Raw genomic sequence first — 20461 nt, forward strand, 5'->3', positions numbered from 1 at the left:
TCTTGGGAGTGCATTTGGAATTGAATTCTAATCCCTGCCTTGAATACCTGGTCCCCCAATGTGTGTCTAACAGTGTGTGTGTGTGTGGCTGAGGGGAGGGGGTAACCTCTAAGTCAACAAACATATATGATTCAAACACTAAAGTCTGTATTATCCTGAATTCTGTTCCAATTGGAAAATGGACCCAAGCAGTGGAGTCCAGATACAAGAAATTGATCCCCTGAATGTCTCCAATTTCAACTTCACCCTGATCTATCTCATCCAACCCAACAACACTTAAGTGACTATCTCAGGAATTATGGAATATTCCAAAACAAGGATTTGGAGGCAATGCTCCAATCTCTCTGGAATTAAAATTCAGCTCCATTAATAAATTCAGCCCTAACAGTGGGATCTCGAAACTTCCAGGATGGGAGCCAATCCAATTTCATTTCCACCATAATCAAGAAATAGTGCCAAAGAAAGGACAGCCATGGACCAAAATAAGAGTATCAGAAATAACAGGTGGAGCCACTGTTTTATTTAACAATAAGAGCTAGAGAATAGAATAAAGAAGGAAAAAAACATCTTTATCCTACACATGTATGCCCAGTCCACCCCTCCCAAGGCCAAAGATAGTGAGCTGAGACTAGCATTTGCTAATGGGCTTTATACATGGTATATTAATCTATTAGCACGCATATTAATAGGTATTGATATTGTAGCACTGTGCCAAATCAAGGGCACCCAGCCACCTAGGAGATGCCTTGACATCAATTTCTTGTACATCTTGGAAGGTCTCAATTGGGGAAATAATTTGATGATGGCAAATGAGTCAAGACATGTAGGCAGTGAGAGAAGGGACCAAGATTCCGGCATTCCGCCTTAATAAATTAGAGATTAATTCTGTGGTATCATTAGTAACAAGTTGTTTTCAGCAGCCAGTTATAAAATTTGGTCAATGGATGATTCAACAGATACTTCAGACTGAGAGTCTGAGGAAGATGATAATAAGATGGTGGAGGCAGACAGCAAGGCAGGAGAAGTGGCAGTAGTATTGGATCAATATTTAAGGTAGAAAAGAAAGTAGATCTTGGTTGATAAAGACACAGAGGTAAGGACGAAATTGGGGTTGTTTTTAATAGGTGGGGAGGAACATGCCAGAAGAGTCTATGGAATTAGAAGGTCAAGAGGAAATGAAAAGTCTTAAGAATGCAAATTCAAACCTTTGAATGAGTTCATGCAACAGGTAGAAGAAGGCCTTCAGTAATAGTAAAAGAAAATGCTTGCTTAAGTCTTTTATTGTATTGTTTACAAAACAAGGATTGTGATAGGATTGAGGGAATTCTTCATTTTTTTCCTGAGATAGGTGGTGGCAGGCTGTGCCTGGGGGCCTTTCTATTTTTTTTTTTTTTTTGGTTTGAGATTTTCCTTGTGGATTTCTGGTTGCTATAGTTGAGTCTGGACTTGAGATTTTCCTGTGCCTGGTGACCTTTTTTATTGGTTTGAGATTTTCTCTTGAAGCCTTATCACTTGAAGTTGCATTCATCTTTCCTTCAATTTTTTTAATATCAAAAACAAACATCTTGCAACAAGGGTCCCCAGTATATTCAGTTACTCACCACTGTTTTCCTTTTTACTTTTTGGTTAAAGGTGCAATATGCAATTTTTTTCATTCTTCTTTTCCGAATTGAAAAAGTACTGAGATAACTCACTTATAATTAACCAAGATTAATTTTGTGAAAGAATGCCAAGTGTGCCCATGCATGTTAGGAGTACAGAAGTAATATAATGCATGGTACACATTCTATCACAAAAAAAGAGATAGCCAATACTTTATCTAAGTACATAATTGCTACAGAAAAGCTGAACAAGTATATGATAAGACAATCTGGAGCACCTGTAGAGGAAAAAGGTTTTCTCCAGCCAGTTTGTCATCAAAAACCTGCTCGGAAAAAAGCACCATAATGTTAGGATGAAAAATTAATACAAAACACCATGTACACAGTACACCAAAAAAATAATGAAAACATACCGAAGTGTCAATGCCAATAATGAGGCGCAACAAGTCTCCCCCAGTCTGTCCCATTTCATTTTCTGTCCGCTTTTGAGCCATTCGAGCCTTGAGCTTTGTTGCCAGGTCATTCTTTCCAGCATCATGTATAACACTAACTTGATTTATCTGTGATGAGGAGGATGTTGAAGCTTCAGCTGCCCGGTCCTCTTGGTTTCTGTCAAGCGGATGAAATAAATCATCCAAAGAAGCATCCCCTGGTGTGTCACTGAATCTACTTAATTCATGTCCTCCGGAAATGATTGATGCCTTAGCAGCCTTCAAAAGAAGCAGTTCAATAAATCCATAAGTCGAGAGTTGAAAGAAAATGCAAAACACAATGTCTAATCTCAAATATTTCCATTCAATAGTTCTGAAGTTAGTAATGGATTATGTCCCACTTATAAGTAGGGATGTCAACAGGTCAGGTTCGGTACAGGTTTAACTCAACCTCAACATAGCTCAAAGTAACTCCAACCCCAACCTGACCTGGCCTATCCTACATATACACATTTAAAGCTATCTAAATAAATCTCTCAATGCTGCAATGTCAAAGGGTCGGGTTTGGTACAGGTTTATCTCAACCAAAACCCGAATAGCTGAGCCAACCTTAACCAGATAAGGAATGGCAGTTTACCACTAAACCCAACCCACAAACAACCCTACTCATAAGGCATGCTTTATATGAATCCCAAATGCCATGGTTTTTACAACAAAAAAAAAAGTGCCCATCTATGCAACTAGGCACCCAACTAAGTGATAGAAACACAAGAATGGTGCCTTATTCTGGTATTATTACTATAGCTACTTCCTATTACTATATCTGATAATGTATCCTATCATACTGCATATTACCTATGCTTTGTTAAAGCGTTTTAGCATTAAAACATAAATGATGAAAGTGTTTAAAATAGAAAAATAGAAAATCAGAAGAGAAGGATAAATACTCTTCTTTTTTATACATTCAATAGAAAAAAGGGTCAACCTTTTTTCCCTTCCTGATACTTTTTCTCTATTAAAAGATTTTTATCAATATAAAACTTTAGCCTTTCTCTGTCCAGCCCAACATAACATTTAAAAGAGATCTAAAACAGGGGAAAGTACAAGATTGCCCTTCATTAGGTGGGCTGAACATGAACAATCACTAAGAGACAAATAACTTTGGCCAGTGGGCCCAAAATGGAATAAGTTAAGTAAGAAATAGCCCAGCCCATAAAACATTAAGGCTAACAATACTCCCCCCTCAAGTTGAGCATAGATATTCATCATGTTTAACTTGTCCAATGATTCATGAAATTTTGATTTGGGCAATCCTTTTGTAAACATATCTGCAAGTTGCTTTGTAGTAGGTAAATAAGGAATACATGGATCTCCAGAAATGGTTCTTTCCTGAATTCAACTTTGCAACAGGAGCAAATGTTTCCTTGTAATCAATGCCCTCACTTTGAGTGAATCACTTAGCAACTATCTTGACTTGTATCGCTCCACTGACCCATCTGCCTTGCATTTTACTGTAAAAACCCACTTGCAACCTACAGTTTTCTTCCCATGTGGCAGCTCTACTAACTCCCATGTGCCAGCCTTCAAAATAGCTTTCATTTCTTCATCCATTGCTTCTCTCCATTTGGAATCAAGAATAGCTTCTGAATACCTAGAAGGAGTAGTAATAGAAGATAAAGTAGACACAAAGGAGTAATAAGTAGGGGAAAGATGAGAATATGGAACAAACTTTGATATTGGGTGCGAAGTACATGAGTGAGTCTTCTTATAGAAGGCAATGGGTAAATCCAAATCAAGTTTAGAAATAGTACCTTGACCAAAGTTGAGAGCCACCCAATTTATCGTAGAATTCAGCTGGAGGATCTCCATCATAAAGATGATAAGAAACCATTTCCTCTTTCTTTTATACACACTCATTTCCATGCCATCATAAGTAGTGTGTTGGGTGTTGACAGGGCCAGCAGTCGTAGAAGTCTTTCCATGGCAAGACGTATCAGAGGAAGAAGGTGGAGGGGATGGAGGTGAGGAATCAGGGTTGAGGCCGAGACAAGAAAGGATTTACTCGAAGGAAACCTCTTCCACCCTACTAGTCTCCCCCTGAAGAGAATTCCAGGGAGGCTCAAAAGAATTACTGGGATTCAAAAAATGTAACATCTTTGGTAACAATCTTCCTTCCAATGTGAAGATCAAGACACTTGTAGCCCTTTTGAGTAGGAGAATAGCCAAGAAAAACACCATGTATAGCCTTGGAGTCCAATTTGGTTCTCTTGAGGTCTGTGACATGGATAAAATACACACACCCAAACACCTTGGGTGGTAGAGAAAACTCAACCTGATTAGGACAAAGAATTGAAAATGGAGTCAGCATGCAATCAGCCACATTTGGGTGGGAGACTGGAATTAGTAGTATAAGTCTGTCCAGACTGGGAGGAAGCACTTGAAGTAGTACTTTTCTTACCACAATACATTTGGACTTGCAACATGGCCAGCACCATTAGGACCTTTGTATGGCTTCTTATCCTTCCTTAGAGCTTCTGATTTGAGGTGGAGATACAGAATCTAGCAAGTATCTTTTGTATGTTTCTCTCCTCCACAACAAGTACACTTCAAAAGGTAATTGTCTCCACCCTTGTTCCCTTTACCTGGAGATGAAACAAGGGCTGATTGTTCAGTTGGATGAAACTGAACCTCACTTCCCATCTCTTTTCTTCTCAACTCTACACTCCTAATTAGATAGAAGACATGCTGAAGGTCAGGTAGTTCATTCCTTCCCAAGATCTGAGAGTGAATGCTCTCATAGGAAGAATTCAGACCTGCAAGGAACTTGAAGAGAATCCCTTCTTCAACTTGTTTGTCAAGGTTTTCTTTGTCCTTGGTACTCTCCCAGTCCAATATTAAGAGATGGTCAAGTTCTTCCCAAAGGTCTTCAAGGGTTGCAAAATATGTTGCCACCATAAGTTCTCCTTGACACATCACTGCAATGTCTTGATTCAGCCTATATATCCTTGCAAAATTTTTCCTCTGCCCCTATCTCTCCAGCAGTTTATCCCATATCTTGTATGGAGTACCATAGTGTTGCACAGTCTTAGTAATCTTAGGACCCGAGAAAACCTATGCAGTACCATGGGTATTAAGGTAAATACCCTCAACATCATATACCACTCTAGAAAACCCTCATCCTCATTCCCATTTTGTCTTCCATTTTCATTGGTTTTTCTCACAACATCTCTTTAACATAGAGGCTTCTCCATTGGTGTCAACCTCTCAGCTAACAACCTTCCTTTTTTTTTTCTTCTTCTATATCACAATCAACTCTCAGCAGCAACCTCAGTTTACAGTCCAATTAGCCTTTGTAAACATCTTGCCGGAAAAAGAATTCCAATTGATCCATGCCTTGATACTTTTCTGTCACTGTTTCTCACTATCCTTTGTAGGCTATATAAATCCAAAGTATATAGTTTCTCAGCTCAAGGTTATTTCGTTTGGGGTAAATGATTGATGGATAACAAGTGGGAGAATGCTGAAAGAGGAGTCATGTTGCCAAACCCATATAGTTGGGATTAGGTTTGGATGATAGTGATGATAATGATGATGATGATGACAACGACGAGTCGATGACAATGACGATAGGATTTCCAGGGAGGGTTTTGTAAATACACTACTCTTCCCTGCCTCCCTAAACCTCCCAATCCGTACCCTCCCCAAAATTCGCAATGTGTTGGATTTTTGAACTCCAAACCTACCCACTGTTAGACAGTTTTGTATGCCCTTAGCTTCAATCATTTTGATGTACTTTTGTTATTTAGTGGAAATAAATAAAGTGCATGTTTGATTCATGTTGTTTGGTTTAATCCTATGTAAAACCCTAAAACTGGACATTTGTAGAGACTCATGTTAGTTTTAAATGTTCACAGCCGTTGGATAAGTCTGGGGAGATTTATCCTGCCAAGGCTGATACTGGTGTGCCACCAAGTGTTGGGATGGCCTGTCTCAGCCATCAGGGTAAGACCCGAGGCACATACAGCATGGGATTACTTGAATCCTTGAACCGGACCAGATTTCCAGTCTTGCCCTGGACCTTGGAGACAGATGGGCAAAACTGGAAAGTTACACCTGACCCCTAGACTCGATTATGACACTTCACTAGGTGCTGGATCAGGCTGCCTTTGATATGCCAATCAGTGAGATCCTTAGTGGGGATCAAAACCTGGGTATGTTGGGGCAGTTTGAGAATTCATCTGAGTGGGTGGTCATAGTGACAGAATCAGCCACTTTGTCGGACAAAGGGTAATGATCGGGAATGCACTCTCTCTGATGGAAACCAAACTGCCGGCAGTTGATTTCAATCGTTGGAATTTTGTTTTTGAAAAATTAATATATTTACATATATATGTACGGTTTCAAAATGTTTGCAAATGGTTTTAATTCCCGGGATCCATGTGAGAGGAGAGTGCGGCACTGTTCCTTGCAGCCGAGGGAGAGGTCCTCTCTTGTCGGGCAGTGCTTGATCATTAAGGGCTGAGAGGTTAAGTGTAAGACCATTTAGGATAATACCTGATGGGCTAATCTTGCACCTGCCCACAGTCCCTGGGTTTTTATAAGATGGCTTGGCCCAGGGACCACTTAATGTAAGTGTTGGGCCCATAGGGTTCATACGATGGACTCAAGGGGTTCATTGAGATTTTCAGTGAATTCGGCTGGGCCTTGTATTAAAGGCTGGGCCGAACCCATGTGGCTGGTGTGTAGATCAATGCTTGGGTCCCACGCCATACAAAGAAGCCCAACTGGGCAGCAGATTGGAAACTAATTAAACACTGAATACTTAATGGGCCAAAAGCCCATTTCGAGGTGGGCTGATATGATCACCCATCAATGGGGCGAATTTGAGATTGAAGTTAGCAAAAAGGATTGGGCTCTTAGCCTTATCCACTCTTAGAGACCAAATTCAAATCAGATTTGAATCTGGTAACCTCCTGATAAGATCAGGAGTAAGCTAACTCTATCTGGGAAAGGGATTAAGATTATCCCCTATCCAAATACTGATTTGGATTGGGATAACTCCTAATTAGGAGATTTCTTAATCAAGAAGAAAGGGAGGAGATTTTCGAATGAACCAAGAGAGAGAAATCAGATTTCGATCCAAGAGGTTTTGGTAAGCAAGAAGGGTTCCTGCGAATTGAGACTAGATCTCATTCTCTCCAGAAAAGAAAACAGTTCAGCTTTTTCGTTTCTGGAAATCTCCTCCTGCCGCCGCCATCTGCATTATTGCAAGATTTGATCCTTGCAGAAAAGAAAGTCAAGAAACCAGTTCTTGACATCAGTCTTGCAAGAAAGACTGAAAGAATTCAGTGTTTAGTACATCCAGGGGATTCTTGTGAAGGATCCAGTGTGTAGGACGCACCCTGCTGGTTCTGTTCCATCCACAGCTGTGTCATCTTCAGTAGGGACAGATCTTGGAGCATTCTTTGGGCGTGAACACCAACTTTGGGAGATACTGCTTCTCCGGATCAGGTATAATCCTCCCATTTATCTTTTGGTACAGATCTGGTTTGATTAGGGTTCAAGTAGATCCTTGAATATTGTATTCTAAATTCAGGGAACATGATTCCCAGTTGGGAGAAGGTAGGAAATTTTTGAAATTCGCCCCACCCATTCCGCAACCTTTATGGCGTCCATTAGATGGATCCTACCATTCTTTCAGTGGTATCAGAGCCACAGGTTTGAATCTTGAACCAAAAGAAAATCAGATCTGACCCTGCGCAGATGGATAGAAGGTGTTCTTTCAAGATTTGCGCAGATTGTTTTCTTTTTTTTCAAGAAACTGTTTCTTGTTAAGGGCGATTGATCTGAAATTAATTTCTATTAAATCCAAAATTTATTTGGAATTGTTCTTTATTTATTTTGATTTAATGGACTGTTCAAACCTGGAGATCGCAGTGCAGTTTTAGCGCAGATGGTCTGCGCACCCTTTTTCTTTTCTATTTATTTATTTCATTCAATTCGGTCTGTAAATATTTTTTTTATTTTTAGACTGAATGTATAGGATTTGATCAAGAATGTAATTAATAGAAATAGGATTTCTGTTATTTTCTTGATTAAAGAAGATGGAAGAAGATGGCGGCGCTGGAGATTTGCAGATGGAGAAATCGTTTTCTGCGATTTGCAGTTTATGAAACTGCAACCCTTGTGATTAACCTCTGTTTTACAGGTGGTGCGAACAGTCCATAATTGTTTTGTGTTTGCTAGAAATCAAAACTATTAATTTCAGATCATTCAATAATTAATTCTTGAATTGAAAATCAGTTTTGGACCATTTCGGACTAGATTGGACCAAAACTGTTTGGACCGAATCTGGGTTTCGAAAGGGGCTGTTCTCAGTCCAATTGTCTCACACTTTTGTTCCAAATCTGATGTTCAATTACAGGGATTAATTTGGCCCACTTGTAAAGCCCAGTTTTAAAGGGTTAAAACTGCAAAAGCCCATTATTGTGAGATAAGCTGTATGGGCCGAACTGCTATCTGCGATTCAGCCCATACACCTAGTGGACATTAATCGTTAATGACTTGGTTTTTAAATGGGCCGTTGAATGGGCTTTACAGCAATTAATTGATTGGATCAATTCCTCCTTTACATGTGATGTTTGGATGTTTGATGTGCTGCGACCATGGGCCATAAGTACTTGGCCCGTGATGACTCGTTAGTGGCTCTTGCGCACACCATGGCTGAATGCACATCATTGCCATGGTGTCCCTGAAGGTCATTGGATGACCCCCCTCTTTGCCTGGTGGGCCCCACAACCCTGAAAAGGGATGCGTACGGAACCCCTAGCCGATTAAGGCCCACCAGAAATCTGACTTTATGAAAGTCAGTGAGAGCCACTTTGGTTTGACCTCAATTAGAACTAGGCCGTAATTTTGTTCCCTCCAGCAAATATGAATGCAAGTGATAGGGAGATCCATATGATGGACTCTCTAAAGGCCTTCCGTCATTAGCACAATGATGGGTCCATCAGTAATGAGGAAACGCACCATAAAATTGGGCTATCCATTTGCTGTTGGATCTGTTAGAGTGTTTCATAAGATGATAGGGGCGTCATAGACCGATGTGAGAGGGGCTTCACCAGAAAATGGGAACTCTCTCACGGTACCTTGGCGTAACCTGAATATGATGGGTGTGCACTCACTGACAGAAGGGTTTACCTGAAAACGGCTCTGAACCTTGTCTGATAGAGGCCAAAGGGAAACTCATTTGATGAGTGGATATGACCCGTCACAGAAAGGTGGTGGGGTTATGCAGCAGAAACAGTTGGCTTCACGCACCCCATGTGATTTCCCACATTTCCAGAGACATTTCGTCATCTCCGTCACTGAGATAGGAGGGAAATCTCAGAGATGAACAAATGGGAATGGAACATAGATTAAAAGCCATATCTATGTAGGTAAACATGAATCAAACAAAGGTTGTGGACTAATGATTTTGCTGTTTTATCAGAAAATGGCAAACGGTCAATTTGCAAAGCTTCTAGACGATAACAAGCTTAAGGGCCCAAACTATGCCGACTGGTACAGAAATCTTATGCTGGTCCTAACTTCTGAAAAGTTAGACAAGGTAGTGAAAAATCCTGCTCCGGAACGTCCGGGTGATAGGGCTTCTGAGGCCCGTAGGAGGGACTACCAAGATTGGGAGGATAAGAACTCCCTAGCCCGCTGCTTTGTCATTGCCTCATTAGACAACTCAATACAGAGGCAGTTCGATCAGATCGAACTTGCCAAGGACATATTGGACAGTCTAAGGACAATGTATGAGGAGCAGAACCGTTCTACTCGACAGAAGGTCCTGAAATTGTTCATGACCGCGCAGATGACCAAAGGGCAGAAAGTTCATGACCATTGTCTTCGGATGATGGGATACATCAACGAACTTGAAGCTCTTGGATCCGGGCTAGATCTTGGCACGCAAGTGGATGCCATCCTAAATTCTTTGCCCTCTTCCTTCAATGCGTTCACTATGAACTACAATATGAATAAGCTGAATGTCAGCGTCCAGGAACTCAGCAATATGTTGCAGAGGGCCGAGGATTTACTCAAGAAGGATGAGCCTGTGGTTATGCTTGCTGAAGCTAACAAATCGGGCAAGAGAAAGAGAAAGGCAAAGAAGCCCCAGAAGAAGACTACCAAACCCAAGAAGCAGAAGAAGAACAAGGCATCTGATGTCTGTCACTTCTGCAAGCAGACCGGCCACTGGAAGAGGAACTGTCCTACCTACCTGGAATCTAAGAAAGGTAATATCGAAACTTGTGTCATAGAAACCAATATGTTAGTTACTTCTGTGTCCTGGTGTGTTGACTCCGGGGCTTCAACTCATGCGTGTAACTCACTGCAGGGGTTCAAAGTTAGCAGAAGGTTGAGTGAAGGTGAAGTGACACTGTTCTTGGGAACAACTGCAAGTGTTGCAGCTGCGGCAATAGGAACCGTAGAATTAGTTTTTAAAGAAGGAGTCCTTGTACTTAAAGATTGTCTTTATGTACAGAACTTGAGAAGGAATTTAATTTCTGTTTCAAAATTGTGTGCTGATGGATATACTGTTTACTTTAGTAATATGATTACTGTTAAACGGAATAATAAATTCATCGCATGCGGGGAACTAGAGAACGGTCTCTATGTTCTGCATCCTTCTTTGGAAACTAACTTAACCGAAACTACGTCGGTCGAAAATCCCAAGAAAAGGACTCGTGATACAGTAAATCCCACGTGCCTCTGGCATTACCGACTTGGCCACATCGGTGTCGACCGAATCGCAAGACTGGTAAAGGATGGTCCTTTGGATTTTCTAACCGTAGAAAATCTTCCCACTTGTGAACCTTGCCTCCAAGGTAAGATGACTAAGCGGCCATTTGACGGTAAGCCTGAAAAATGTGCAGGCACACTTGACCTAATACATACTGATGTATGTGGTCCCCCGAGTGTTAAGACACGGAATCAACACGTGTACTTCACCTTTACAGATGATTTTTCACGATATGGTTACGTGTACCTAATGAGACATAAGTCTGAATCATTTGAAAAGTTCAAAGAGTTCAGACAGGAAGTCGAGAAACAGTTAGGGAGAGAAATTAAGGCCCTTCGATCAGATCGAGGTGGCGAGTATCTCTCTGACGAATTCAGGGACTACTTAAAGGCCAATGGGATAGTGTCACAACTAGCTCCTCCTGCTACACCTCAACTCAACGGTGTTTCAGAGAGGAGAAATAGGACCTTGTTGGACATGGTCCGGTCACTTCTCGTACGCTCAGAATTACCCACATCCTTTTGGGGATACCTATTAGAGACTGCTATCTACATGCTGAATAGGGTTCCAACCAAATCAGTTCCGAAAACTCCATATGAGCTTTGGACCGGAAGGAAGCCAAGTGTGAGACACTTGAAGATTTGGGGTTGTCCTGCACACGTTAAAAGAACAAGTGCGGACAAGTTGGAATCTAAAACCAGCCGTTGCCTGTTTATAGGCTACCCAAAGGATTCGGTGGGTTATCTATTCTATGACCCAAGTGAGCAGAAAGTGTTCTGCAGTCGAAACGCCCGATTCTTAGAATCCGATTACATCCTGGACACCCATCGTCAGGAAATAGTTCTTGATGAGGAGAGCTCAGGAGCAGTGGGAGATGACCCACAAGTTCCAGGTAATGACCAACCTAGAAGGTCCACCCGGGTATCCAGACCACCAGTCCGATATGGTTATGGCCAGGATAGTTACCTGGTGGAAGCCTTGACTAGTGAAGAGGATCCCGTGACTTACGCGGAAGCTATGTTAGACATAGACTCCCGGAAGTGGGTGGAGGCCATGAGAGCCGAGATGGACTCAATGGAGACCAATGGAGTCTGGACTCTAGTGGATCCGCCCTCCGGGGTAAAAGCAATTGGTTGCAAATGGATCTACAAGAGGAAGAAGGGCCCCGATGGCAGGATTGAGACCTTTAAAGCTCGTTTGGTGGCGAAAGGGTATACTCAGAAAGAAGGCATCGACTATGAGGAAACCTTTTCACCGGTGGCCATGCTTAAATCCATTAGGATCCTGCTAGCTGTAGCAGCGTACCATGATTACGAGATTTGGCAAATGGATGTCAAAACAGCGTTCCTGAATGGAGATCTTAGTGAAGATATCTACATGCAGCAGCCGCAAGGCTTCATTGCTGCTGGTCAGGAACACATGGTATGTAAACTTAATAGATCCATATATGGACTTAAGCAGGCTTCTAGGAGTTGGAACATCCGTTTTGATTCTGCAGTCAAAACGTTTGACTTTGAGCAGAATCCGGATGAGCCCTGTGTTTACAGGAAATCCAGTGGGGATAAGATCACCTTTTTAGTCTTGTATGTGGACGATATCCTACTCATTGGGAATGATGTAGGAATGTTGACTTCGGTCAAGGTATGGCTATCACAGCAGTTCTCCATGAAAGATCTTGGAGAAGCTTTATACATACTGGGTCTTCGACTCTATAGAGATAGATCGAAGCGGATAATTGGATTATCCCAGGCTGCTTACATTGACAAAATTGTCAAAAGATACAGCATGGAAAACTCCAAGAAAGGAAACGTTCCTTTCAGGCACGGAGTCACTCTCTCCAAGAAGATGTCTCCCAAGACTTCTGAGGAGATTGAGAGCATGAGAGACGTTCCCTATGCCTCAGCTGTGGGGAGCATCATGTATGCCATGTTGTGCACTCGCCCGGACATAGCTCAGGCGGTGAGTGTGGTAAGCAGATTCCAGGCAAACCCAGGACAGGAGCATTGGACTGCTGTGAAGAACATACTCAAATACCTTCGAAGGACGAAAGAGTTTTGTCTGGTATTCGATGGTAGTTCACTGCAAGTTCTAGGGTATACCGATGCCGATTTCCAGTCGGATCCAGATGATAGAAAGTCTACATCTGGGTATGTTTTCACGATAGGATCGTGTGCTGTTTGCTGGAAAAGCAGCAAACAGGGGTCCACTGCAGACTCCACAACCGAGGCCGAGTACATTGCCGCAAGTGAAGCTGCCAAGGAAGCCGTGTGGATGAAGAAATTCATACAAGAATTGGGAGCGATTCCATCCAGCACATCACCCATCCCGTTGTTGTGTGACAACAATGGAGCGATCGCCCAGGCTAAAGAGCCTCGGGCCCACTCGAAGTCAAAGCACATCAAGAGGAAGTACCATGTACTGCGGGAGATCGTTGGTAGAGGGGACGTCCTAATTCAAAAGGTAGCATCAGCGGATAATGTGGCAGACCCATTGACTAAGCCACTGACACAGAAGGTGTTTGAGAAACACGTGGAAAGTATGGGACTCCGGCTTGTACCAGATTGGACCTAAGTGCAAGTGGGAGCTGTTAGACAGTTTTGTATGCCCTTAGCTTCAATCATTTTGATGTACTTTTGTTATTTAGTGGAAATAAATAAAGTGCATGTTTGATTCATGTTGTTTGGTTTAATCCTGTGTAAAACCCTAAAACTGGACATTTGTAGAGACTCATGTTAGTTTTAAATGTTCACAGCCGTTGGATAAGTCTGGGGAGATTTATCCTGCCAAGGCTGATACTGGTGTGCCACCAAGTGTTGGGATGGCCTGTCTCAGCCATCAGGGTAAGACCCGAGGCACATACAGCATGGGATTACTTGAATCCTTGAACCGGACCAGATTTCCAGTCTTGCCCTGGACCTTGGAGACAGATGGGCAAAACTGGAAAGTTACACCTGACCCCTAGACTCGATTATGACACTTCACTAGGTGCTGGATCAGGCTGCCTTTGATATGCCAATCAGTGAGATCCTTAGTGGGGATCAAAACCTGGGTATGTTGGGGCAGTTTGAGAATTCATCTAAGTGGGTGGTCATAGTGACAGAATCAGCCACTTTGTCGGACAAAGGGTAATGATCGGGAATGCACTCTCTCTGATGGAAACCAAACTGCCGGCAGTTGATTTCAATCGTTGGAATTTTGTTTTTGCAAAATTAATATATTTACATATATATGTACGGTTTCAAAATGTTTGCAAATGGTTTTAATTCCCGGGATCCATGTGAGAGGAGAGTGCGGCACTGTTCCTTGCAGCCGAGGGAGAGGTCCTCTCTTGTCGGGCAGTGCTTGATCATTAAGGGCTGAGAGGTTAAGTGTAAGACCATTTAGGATAATACCTGATGGGTTAATTTTGCACCTGCCCACAGTCCCTGGGTTTTTATAAGATGGCTTGGCCCAGGGACCACTTAATGTAAGTGTTGGGCCCATAGGGTTCATACGATGGACTCAAGGGGTTCATTGAGATTTTCAGTGAATTCGGCTGGGCCTTGTATTAAAGGCTGGGCCGAACCCATGTGGCTGGTGTGTAGATCAATGCTTGGGTCCCACGCCATACAAAGAAGCCCAACTGGGCAGCAGATTGGAAACTAATTAAACACTGAATACTTAATGGGCCAAAAGCCCATTTCGAGGTGGGCTGATATGATCACCCATCAATGGGGCGAATTTGAGATTGAAGTTAGCAAAAAGGATTGGGCTCTTAGCCTTATCCACTCTTAGAGACCAAATTCAAATCAGATTTGAATCTGGTAACCTCCTGATAAGATCAGGAGTAAGCTAACTCTATCTGGGAAAGGGATTAAGATTATCCCCTATCCAAATACTGATTTGGATTGGGATAACTCCTAATTAGGAGATTTCTTAATCAAGAAGAAAGGGAGGAGATTTTCGAATGAACCAAGAGAGAGAAATCAGATTTCGATCCAAGAGGTTTTGGTAAGCAAGAAGGGTTCCTGCGAATTGAGACTAGATCTCATTCTCTCCAGAAAAGAAAACAGTTCAGCTTTTTCGTTTCTGGAAATCTCCTCCTGCCGCCGCCATCTGCATTATTGCAAGATTTGATCCTTGCAGAAAAGAAAGTCAAGAAACCAGTTCTTGACATCAGTCTTGCAAGAAAGACTGAAAGAATTCAGTGTTTAGTACATCCAGGGGATTCTTGTGAAGGATCCAGTGTGTAGGACGCACCCTGCTGGTTCTGTTCCATCCACAGCTGTGTCATCTTCAGCAGGGACAGATCTTGGAGCATTCTTTGGGCGTGAACACCAACTTTGGGAGATACTGCTTCTCCGGATCAGGTATAATCCTCCCATTTATCTTTTGGTACAGATCTGGTTTGATTAGGGTTCAAGTAGATCCTTGAATATTGTATTCTAAATTCAGGGAACATGATTCCCAGTTGGGAGAAGGTAGGAAATTTTTGAAATTCACCCCACCCATTCCGCAACCTTTATGGCGTCCATTAGACGGATCCTACCATTCTTTCACCCACACATGTAAATGCAAAACCCTCCCTGACCCCACCCTCCCCACATTTGAGGTGGGGCAGGTTAGGTCTAGAACCCATATCTAATTTCCTGCTACTTTCTGCTATATATAAGCAATAAACAAGGGAATTTACATGAACAAACATCAAAGTTTCCAATTATTTGATTGAAACATGTAGAAAACACATAAATTATTAATTATCCTTTACATAAGGTTCAAAGCATTATTAAATTCAACAGATAACACCTAAGTTTATATGCCTTAAACTATAATTTTATAATAAGCACTAGGGGTATTTTAGCAAATTCAATGTGCAGGTCAGACTGTCAAAGAGTGTTGGGTTTAGCCTAATACCATACCCTACCTGTACCCATACAGGTTTAAAATCCCAAAACCTGTCCCCACCCCAAAATCCAATCATCAAACAAAAAGAAGCCCCATCAGGGAGGGTACCCACCAGGTAGGGTGGAAATTGCCATCCCAAAGATTTCCCTAGTAGCCAGATGAGGGAACCCTAGGTCCCATCCAAGGTCGTATTATGTTTTGAACGGCTTTACATGGAAAATGTTTGATGTTGAATCAACTTACTATAACTTTATAAGTTTGCCATTACTTAAAACCACGCACTGCTTAAGTTGCAAGCTGTAGAAACCAGCTTATCATTTCCTTCCTCATTGTGCCTATTTTGAGTTCTCATAGTAAAGCTCCTTGCTGTACATTGTCTAAACTTTATCACTATAACTGTTGCTTGATACACTTGTATTTTAGATTCCAAAAGAGAGTTAAAGAGATTTACCTTCTGAGGACCGTTCTCATCATTCCTTAGTCCAGGGCCAAATAAATCAATATCACCAACAGCAGGACCACCTTTTCCTTCATGTTCTCCATTCATGAAGTTTTCCCTTTTCAACTCTGGAGAAGCCATCTTACCATTCATCACTAGATCATCCTGATCGGCCATTTTTGACAATTCTGGTGATTGCCCCTGGTTAGGAACCTCACCTCTGGTATAAGACAGCCTACCAGAACTAGTTTGCATGGATTGCTTGTCATGGAAAGCTAAAGTGGGATCTTGATATGAGAGAGTATCAGCTTCTTGATTATCTAAACTTTCTGGAACAAAATTACCGTTTGCATTGTGATCCTGATCAGGCCTGCTCATATCGACAGCATCTGTTTCTGATAACTCTTTCTTAGATTCCTCCTGAAGCTTCAAAGAACAAAAATCCATTAAGATCATGCACAGTTCAAATGATTAATGATTAAAGTTGATGGTTAGTATGATATTAAAGAAAATAGACTTTAAATAATGTGTCGATTTACAGTAACATATTAACAACAACAGACTGTAGATGAAGTGCCTATTTACAGAAAGATTTAACACCAAAGAAATGACAGCAAGCAACACCAAATGCAACTCCCTGAAAGCAACGTCCCAGACATGGTGAGCCCAAGATATCAAACTACAAGACAAAATTGAAGATGTTCTTCATGGGTCCCACCATGTCTGCAGGGCAATGTTTTCAAGGAGTTGCAACTTAATTGCTAGAATCCCCATTTGTTCTCATTTACCAAAGAAAATGATAGAGGCACAAGTTTCTTACTACTTCCATATCAGAGGCATCTCTTTTCATTTTTCCCCTGGAAGGACTTTCACCACTATTATGATCTTTGCTTGAAATTTCGGCAGGCTCTGAAACATCTTCTATACTTCTGCAAGAAATAGTTATTTTTAAATATTTTTACCATAAGGATTTAAGAGAATCAATAATTACATTATGGTTGGTCCTTCCTGCTTACACAAAACATTTAGAACAAGAGCTAACCAAAATTCCCTGAGAAAAAAACATTTGAAAAGGAATCGCTAAGAAATATAGAAGTTCAATACAACAAAGAAAATGAAGACTAAAAGGGAGCAAAACAAGAAACAGAATAACAAACATTAACATGGACGAGATGTTAGTGAGGGGTTAAAATGGACTAATATTTGTCTGAACATAATTTAGCCCCCTTAACCTCTGCATATTGCACATGTATTAATGTAGGAAGATAGCAACATTTAACTCCAAAAATTGTAGGTTCAGTCTTATGAACCAGTCCTTAAACAAGCAAATCGGACCTTTATTTGGTATTCCATATCTGTCAGCAGTCCAGCAAAAGTTTCTATCCAAAGTCAATTATCTACACCAAGCCTAAGCCCATATCCAAATTCATGACAAATTAATTTGACTTGTATAGCCATACCAACCACTGTTCTTTCTTATAGGTTGATGACACCTTTAAGTGATTGGTATGATTTTTTTCTTTTTTTTGATAATTAACAGAAACTTTCATTAATGGATATTAAGAGAAAAAGATACAAGAGGGGTAAAATCTCTTAACCCTCCCTAAAGGTACATTTAAATTTACAATATTGCCCAAAATAGATTGACTCTTCCCACCCCTTGTTTGGCCGGTGAATCTGCCAAGGAACTAGCACTCCTCTTGGTCCACTAAAACTTGATTTCCATGTTTTGAGTAAACTGTTTTAACTTTCTTTTTCTCATTTAGATGCTTCCAAAAACTGAAATCATCCTTCTATAGCCAACTGATAGCCAGCTTGGAATCACCTTCCACCATCAGTTTTCTGATATTCAGCTTCTGGGTTCTTTTTACCCCCTCCAGAACAGCCAATATTTCAGCTCTTATTTTTTTGAACCTAGACCAATTTCCAATTACGCCCTGGACCTTGGAGACTAGTGGGCAAAACTGAAAAGTTACACATAACCCCTAGACTCGATTATGATATTGCACTGCGTGTCAGATTGGGCTGTCTTTGATATGCCAATCAGTGAGATCCTTTGGGAGTCAAAACCTGGGTATGTTGGGGCAGTCTGAGAATTCACTCAAGTGGATGATCATAGTAACAAGATCAGCCCCTTTTTCGGACAAAGTGAATGATCGGGACTACACTCTCTCTAATGGAAACCAAAACTGCCGGCAGTCGATTTCAACTATGTTTGAGATTTGTTTTGCAAAAATATATTTATATGATAACATATATATTATGTTTTAAGAAAAAGGTTTGCAAAAGGTTTTAATTCTCGGGACCCGTCCGAGAGAGAGTGCGACACTACACCTTGCAGCAAGCCAGGGGAGAGGTTCTTTCTTGTCGGGCAGTGTTTGATCATTATGGGCTGAGAGGTTAAGTGTAAGAGACCATTTAGGGCTATTTACCTGATGGGCTATATCTTACTTAAGTCCATTATCCATAGGCCTTCATAGGATGGCTGGACTTGAGGATCATTTAATGTAAGTGTTGGGCCCATTAAGAGCCCATACTGATGGACTCAGGGGTTAATTGTGCTTGACAGTGAATTTGGCCAAGCCTTTTCACAGAGGCTGAGCCGAACCCATATGGGCTTATGTAGGGTCATTGTTGGGGTCCCACGCCATACAAAGTGAACCAAATGGACCAGCAACTACCTAGGGACGTGAGCCACTTGCTTAATGGGCCCAAAACCCAAGATTAATTGGATTAATCAAGTTGTCACATGATAGCTTAAGCAATCATGTGACTTGGGCAAATATGGGTTTGGATAAGGGTCTGGATCAGCCATTAGGATAAGAGGATAAGTCTTATCCACTTTAAGAGTCCAAATCCAAATAAAGATTTGGATTAGGAACCTCCTAATTCGATTAGGAGTGGTGATCCTTAAGGCTAAAGAAAGAGGAGATTGAAATCTGCTCCAGATCACTCTGCTCTTGCCGCCCCAGAAACCCTAGTTCGTTCTCCACCTTGTGGTTAATCTTGATCAGTCTTGATTTCTGATATTTTGCAAGAAAATATCAGAAAGAATTCGTGCTCACCTCCCTTGTTCGACCCAAGGTGATGGATCACAGTTTTGCTGAAAATTGTGTTGTTGAACCGGCTTCAATTCAAGCTGTGCATCTTCAGTGGAAGCTGGTTTTGGTACTCTCTTTGGGTGTAAACTACTACTTTGGGAGCTACATTTGTGGAATCCGTACCAGGTATATTTCTCCATTTTCTGTTGGTTTCAAATCTGGTCTGGTTTCGGTGCAAGAACGATCCTAGAAAAAGTAGTTTTTCTAAAATTGGCAATACGATTTCCGAAAGGGTAAAAGAAAATTTTTGAAATTTCGCCCAGCCATCTAACATGGTTTGGCTATCCATATGATGGTTTTCCCCTTCCTTCATCTAACATGATTTGGGCCAAGAGTTTGATGGCCCATCACGTGGACCAATTCAGCCCCCCCTTAAGAACCCAATTTATGTTAAGTTAAAGCAACATCAGCCCATTTCAGCACAACTACTATGTGGGCCAAACTACTTTTTGTAGTTTAGCCCATAAACCAAGATGAAATTATTGGATAATTTTGGGCCTTTAATGGGCTGATTGTGTGTTAACTTAAATTAATTAGGGTTTTACAAGTCTTTTGATTGATTGGATCAATTTGTGGTTGTGCTTGTGCTTGTGATGTGCTGAATGTGATTCGTCCATGGGCCATAAGTGCTTGGCCCATGTTTAATTGTATGTGGCTCTATGCGAACACCATGGCTAAATGCACATCATTGCCATGGTGCCCATAGATCATTGGATGATCTCCCCTTTTCGATGGGCCCTTGATCAGCTTCCTCCCCAAGAGGAACCCCGCGGAACCCTAGCCCGTTTTGGGCCCATCTGAATCTGACTTTATGAAAGTCAGTGGGAGCCACTTTGATATGACCTAAATCAGACAAGGGATTGTTTTGCTTGTTTCCTCTGAATTAATATAAGTGCAAAGAGATAGGGAATTTCATATGATAAATTCTCTAAAGGCCTTTCGTCATTAGCATGAAAGCGGGCTGAATCGGTGGGTGGAGATGCACCATAAAATTAGGTTATCCATTTTGTTGGTCCAGTCGGTGGGCTTGCTTCATGAGATGATAGGGACATCATAGACCGAGGTGGGAGAGGTCTATCCTAAAATAGAACTCTTTCATGGTACCTTGGGGTCCATGATATGACGGGTCAGCACTTACCAGACAGAAAGGTTTAACCTAAAATGGCAATGAACCTTGTCTGATGGAAGCCAAAGGGAAAACTCATTGGATGGGTGGA

General features: G+C 41.5%; 1 protein-coding gene across 2 annotated transcripts in view; it reads right to left on the reverse strand.

Moving 5' to 3' along the window:
* Positions 1-20461, reverse strand: part of LOC104589884 (MAP3K epsilon protein kinase 1-like) — a 76364-nt gene that overhangs the window by 21486 nt on the left and 34417 nt on the right. The window contains exons 11-14 of one of the 2 annotated variants that reach the window (XM_010248336.3): positions 16964-17072; positions 16156-16569; positions 2015-2311; positions 1880-1924 (exon numbers count right to left, since the gene is read on the reverse strand). In XM_010248336.3, the coding sequence (XP_010246638.1) occupies positions 1880-1924; positions 2015-2311; positions 16156-16569; positions 16964-17072 (865 nt within the window). The remainder of the gene's footprint in view (positions 1-1879; positions 1925-2014; positions 2312-16155; positions 16570-16963; positions 17073-20461) is intronic. The other variant, XM_010248337.3, reaches the window with a different exon arrangement.

The sequence above is a fragment of the Nelumbo nucifera genome, chromosome 7, assembly GCF_055504915.1.
Source record: "Nelumbo nucifera cultivar China Antique chromosome 7, China Antique-T2T, whole genome shotgun sequence".
NCBI classification, from domain to species: domain Eukaryota; kingdom Viridiplantae; phylum Streptophyta; class Magnoliopsida; order Proteales; family Nelumbonaceae; genus Nelumbo; species Nelumbo nucifera.